This window comes from Malurus melanocephalus, unplaced genomic scaffold (genome assembly GCF_030028575.1).
Source record: "Malurus melanocephalus ecotype Western Australia unplaced genomic scaffold, MMel_1.1 scaffold_155, whole genome shotgun sequence".
NCBI lineage: Eukaryota > Metazoa > Chordata > Aves > Passeriformes > Maluridae > Malurus > Malurus melanocephalus.
In genome coordinates, this window is record NW_026623387.1 from 1,664,049 (window position 1) to 1,670,048 (window position 6,000).

Sequence of the window (6,000 nt, forward strand, 5' to 3'; positions counted from 1 at the left end):
TATAAAATAGGAGAATTAGTGGCTTTTATTTCAACAGGTATTATCTTCAAGATATGCTTTAATGCTAAAAAAATGTGCTGTGGCCTTCTAGCCTAACAAATCAGGAGGAACCAGAGACCTGAAACAGCTCTGTGCAGATGATGAACAAAGTAGGACCTGTTGGATGACAGCAATTAGGTTACTCAAGGTAATTTTTCCATGTGGAGTTAAGTTCTTGCTTCAGTGACCTATGTGATTTTTTTTTGATGCTCTGAGTGGAGAAGTAATATAATTTTAGGTTCCCCTGCAACAGCAATATCAGTTTTGTACTCTGAGAGGTTTTTTTTTCATCCCAGCAAGCAGAGAGATACCAAATTCCTGGAATCATTGTAGGAAATGGAATGATGCCTCAGTCCTGAAATTATTTAACATTAAGCATATGCTTATGTGTAACCATGTTGAATTCAGTGAGATGGCTGAGTAATGTTGAATAAAGCCACAAGAATACACAAGAAGGGAACTTTATTGTTTTTAAAGTGTGACTGTTTGTGACAAAATAGAAACAGGCCAGTTGGTATATTAAATGGGTTGTGTTTAATGCACAGTGTACCTTTATAAGGCTGCAGCAACAATGATGATGTACGTTTCCTTAGCCTAGCCGCTTTTGTCCCTGGTTTGTAATGGTAAAGAAAAGGGTGTGCTATCTTTTACATCTGAAAAAGAAACCTTACTTGGCTTAGGTTTATAATTTAAGATGCTAACCATGTTATTTTCTGGTTTTAGTATGGGATGCAGCTGTATCAGAATTACATGCAACCATATCAAGGTAGAAGTGGCTGCAGCCCTTTGAATATAACACCTATGGTATGTCCCACAGTAGCTCCATGAATAAATACATGTTTCTGCCATCGTGCTCTTTTCAAATGACTCGTGTCAGTTACACTACTGACCTGCTCCTTCAAAACCTTGCATGTGCCAGTGCTTGCCGAAATATTTAGGGCTGTCAGGGTTGACTAGAGAGCAAATTAATTCATTTCCTTACTTAGTATAAACCAGGTAAAAGGCTTTTCCCTTCGTAAAATCTTCAGTATTTTGGAAGTTCATTGTCTTATTGTCGCTGCTAAATGGAAAGAGGATTTTGAAAACAAAGCAGCAGAACTATAAATGCATTAAAAGAGAAGCGGTGTGTAAGGTTACACATGCTGATGAATAAGGTTGTAACAAATCCTTTTCAGTATACTACCTCTTTTAATTTTTTAAAAAGTAGAAAATGTTAAGTACTTGAGATGAATTTCAGCTGGTGTAATACTAACTGGACTTCRGAGGAAGGCCATAATTTGGCAGATGGTCTGTCCTGTTTTGGGGAAAACACAGCCTATACTAGGTACTGTGTCCATCTCCTCAGTCAAATAGTTGGGATTGGATTAGGTTGTCCTTTTCTTGGTATGTTATCCCAGCTCATTATGAGTCATTTGATTTCAGACTGTTTCATGGACGTTTTATATCCCTTTTGTGATTTTTGTTGGCTAAATTGGATAAAAATTACTTGTTGCTGGAATCTGTGACGGTGATTTTATGGTGGATTTTTTTAGCTTTTATTATAGTTCTTGCTGATAAAGTGCCAATAAATGCATTTGCTATCACAAGTGTTCACAAAAATAGTTGTCAGTGATCTTGCTAATAAGCATGGCTTCAAAATTGTGCTTAATACGCTGCCYGTGTCTTTAGTTTGTGTTACGTAAAGCTATTGCAATATCCAGCTGCTGCTCTTACGATGGATCTGGGAGCCATTACTGATTCTCTCCTCTTTCTCTCTTGTGTACATTCTAGCTCCCATAGATTCTAACAGGCAGAATCTGTACCCATTGCTAACAATGGCACTGTTTTTCTGTTTGTGTATAATTCACAAATTAAATAGTAAATTGAATMATCTGGGGATTAGGTGCACGTGTGAATGAACATACTTCATAAGGAAGCCTCTTCCACATTTCACATTCCTGAATTTGTCAACCATGTCAGCTGCAAAGATTTCYCTCCACTCTGCTAGAGGCAAACTTTTTCTCTTATTTTGCCCTTGTTTTTTCACTTTTGCAAAGTTCTTTACAGGTTACACTCAGATAGACCTTATCTACAACATCAAGAATTACAGTGAACTACAGATCTACTTATATTCATGCTTGTAAGCAAGCAAAACCAAAACAGAACTGCTCTGGGTTTGGACTGGGAAGCTTTGCTAACCCTACAGAAATCTGGGCTTCTCCTGTCCAGATGTTGCTTTAAATTATAGAGTGCTAKAATGCTCTTTTATTTATTAGATATTCCAGTGCCTGCCAACATTTGAGCCATCCCAATCCTTATAAAACCTGATTTTGCAAACCTTGGTTTCTGAGAAACATTTTGGTGATTTTTAGGACTCTTTTGTCAAACTTCAATGCTTTTATTCATTTGCTACAAATCTGATCTTCATGAGAGAAAAAAACACAGTCTTTTTTAATAGCAGATGCTGCAATTATTGAGTCTGTGATWAGAGTTAAAAKGGATGTATTAAAATAAAAGTTATAYTCYRTAGAAATTGCTGTTTTCAATGCTCAAATATAGTAAACTGAATGGAAGTTTAATGGCAATATATAAATTTGACATATTTCTACTGAAATATTTTGAATATTTTAAAATTTGGTCATTACATATAATAATTTTGGATTTTATCTTTTTTCCCCTGTTCCTTGGACATCTTAATAACAGTTTCCTGACTTGTTTTGACATGCAAAGGACTAGTTATAATTAAAAAGATAAATATGGTTTATGGTAAAGTGATGTATTTATCATCCATTGCAGTAATGCAAAAAGATGATCTGTCCTGCCAGACTGTAAAATTGAGCTTTGCAGCAGCATACTGGAATTACAAATGCTCCCTAGGGTAAAATGAGTTTGCTTCTGATGGRAAACACTGCCAATACTTGAAGCATCACTTACAAAGCATAATATTTTCTCAGAAGCTCACTTTTAAATGATGAATCTTGTAAAAAATGAACCAACTRAATTTATTTTTCTTTGTTGCAGAGAAGTATTTCAGAAAATTCTTTAGTAGCAATGGATTTCTCAGGACACAGAAGCAGAATTATAGAAAATCCAACAGAAGCCCTTTCAGTTGCAGTTGAAGAAGGATTAGCATGGCGGGTATAAACATCTTTGATTTATCACAATAGTATCTTCTGATTTGTTTTTTTTTCTGCTTTTTTTTCTTTTTTTTTTTTTTTTTTTTTTTATAAAAGAGTTTTTTTTTTTTTTTTTTTTTTTTTTTTTTTTTAACAAAAGAGCTTTGAAGTCATGTTTTTGCTTCTCTCTCATGCAGAGGAGAGGGTGTCTCCGACTCAACTCACATGGTAGTCCTATTGCCATGTCTAACATGGGTATGTGTGAGTTCATTCCTGGTCAGAGAAATGCAATAACTGGTTCTTTMAAAAAGGGAAAATATTTTTTCACCGATCTTTTTTTTTATTTTTTTTTTCTACAGCTATACACAGATCTCAGTCATGGTTTCATCATAAAATCTCTAGAGAAGAGGCTCAGAGACTTATTTTGCAGCATGGACTTGTAGATGGGTAAGTTAATTCTTTACATAGCTTCTCTGAGCCATGTTTCTAGCAAACAATTCCTATTTTCATGTGCCTCTTACTGGGGGGAGGAGGAGTAAGGAGGAGTTTGCACTTACCTAATAGCAATGAAAATTCTTTTATATAGGGCTATCTGGGGATCAGTTGGTTTCTATTTTATATCATTAGGAAGCAATAAAGTGTTGATCTAAGACTTCGATTCTGTCACTGACCGATTATTTATGTCTGTTCAGAGCCAAGCACTTGAGCTGTGTCTTTGCACAGTATTCTCTGGGAACTGTCAACCTTGGCACCACTGTCTTTTGTATCTCTATTAGTGATGAAAGAATGAAAGAAAGCCTGAAAACTATTCTCAGATGAACTGTGCTGGGACAGACATTGAAAAGAAGTATGCTTTTTTCTCATGAAATTACTAAAAATTGTATCATCCTTTAATAGTAAACAATAAATGTTAGCGTAAGACTTTAGTTTTTCTGTCATTTAAATACTAATTAAAAAAAATGACAAGGCATGTAGGTATTTGGTGTTCAAATCCTGCTTTTCATTCCTACATTTTTATCCTTAGTCCCGTGTTAAATGTAAACTTGGCCTCTTTTATTCAATGAGTAATTCCATAAAAATCTCASTTTCTTTGAGTCTGTTTCCAGTTAGGTACCTGGAACACCAGATTGCTGGTTGAATTCCTTCAGTTTTAGATTAAATATGTTGTAGTACTGTTTCCTACATCGACAGAAAGGGCTCCAGGAGAAAAGGAAGTGAAGGGGAAGAAAGGGAGACAAGACCAGTCATAATAGGCACAAGGATGGTTAATTGGATGCCCACTTTTGTATTTTTAATTTTTTTTAAATKTCAGGAGTCTTGTTTTTAAGCCTGGCTAATCATCTTGAAGCTGGTTCTGTGCTMTGCATTTATTTTTGCATTTGTTACAAGAGAGGCACAGGACATGGGGATGAATCCAACTTGGATTTCTGAGCAGGATGTCGTTCTAGTCTGATTTATCTTGCAGTGTATTTCTTACACACACACACTGTTGAATGAAACCCAGTGGGTCCGGCAAGTAAAGAGCACTGGTGTTTGAAATGAGAAAGGGAGCACCTTGCTAGCATTGGTTTAGTTCCAGGTTATGTTTATGTTTTGTTCTGGATCCATTCCAAGCTGTCCACTGGGTTTTGAGGAGGATGATACTCTGGTGTGGACTGGCTGGAATTGATCAGAGCATTGGTAGTTGGASTGCCCATATGCTGTCAGATGCATATTAAGGAATTACAGTGAAGTATGAATACATGACAGCATGTCACTAATGCTGTGCTTTTTGATAGGCTGAAAGAATGAATGATCACTAGAAATACAACCATTTTTAATGGGAATAATAAGACTTAAATTTCTGTGAATGGGGGGTGAGAAAATAATTCGTATTGAGTCATTTAAGGTCATCCCAAGCAAGGAGTTCTCATGCATATATGACAAGGCAGTGGGGCCTCTGTGATCCTGCATGTACCAACAAATATGTTGTTCATGGTGGCTTTTAGAAGACAAGGAAGTGTTTATATAAAGTAGCTACAGTAGTTTCAGTATTTGGATAACCCAATAATAGAATTGGGGACAGCAACAATCTTAAGGCATGCTATGAAGGAATAAAGTTTTTGGATCCACTGATCTGGTGTTAAACCACTTTCTTAAGAAGTTTTATGTAGTAATATTGTAGMTTTTATATTTTACCTCCTAAAGTATGTTTGAAGATTTTTCAGTGATAAATATTTGACAGGATTACAAGCTGATCAGCGTCTGGTTGATGAAAGGGATAAAWGCATTACCAAAAGGCCCATGAAAAAGTGCAATTGGTCATTCAGAGAAGTTTATGAGAAATAAGCTGACCAGAGTCATCCAACATGTCTAAAAACTTCTCTTGAGCTAAAATTTTTGAGATTCTGTATACTACAACCCTTTCTTCATAACAAAAGTTTTTAAAGGTTCTTATACAAATATAGGTCTCCTGTTAGAAAAGAATAAAGGTATTTTTATTTGAAGGAGAAGAAATGTTGCTTATATTGATGATAAAACAAGGAAAAAAGTAAGAAAATGTACTTTAAAAGAGCTGGTGAATGGGAACATAGATGCTGATCAAAGTGATTACACTGTGTATCATTTAWTGTGGATCATAGTAACTGGGCGTACCCCCCCCATTTTGGATGTCTGCAAAGTGGCACATTCTTACAGTGTCATTTTTCTGAATAAAATGAAGTGCCAGTCGCTAATGACAAATATATGAAATACTGGGTACACAGGTCTGTGGTAACCTCTCTGAGCAATCTCGTTCGTGTCCCGGGAGGGTGAGAGCCCGCTAGGTGGTGGGAGCGAGCCGGTTTGAGCAGCGCCCGCGCTGCCGGCGGCCGGCCTGTCCCTGTCC

At 36.3% G+C, this 6,000-nt stretch overlaps 1 protein-coding gene across 1 annotated transcript in view; it reads left to right on the forward strand.

Moving 5' to 3' along the window:
* Window positions 1-6,000, forward strand: part of GRB14 (growth factor receptor bound protein 14) — a 73,449-nt gene that overhangs the window by 58,746 nt on the left and 8,703 nt on the right. The window contains exons 9-13 of the mRNA XM_057371685.1: window positions 92-187; window positions 763-843; window positions 3,040-3,156; window positions 3,332-3,389; window positions 3,494-3,581. Of these exons, the coding sequence (XP_057227668.1) occupies window positions 92-187; window positions 763-843; window positions 3,040-3,156; window positions 3,332-3,389; window positions 3,494-3,581 (440 nt within the window). The remainder of the gene's footprint in view (window positions 1-91; window positions 188-762; window positions 844-3,039; window positions 3,157-3,331; window positions 3,390-3,493; window positions 3,582-6,000) is intronic.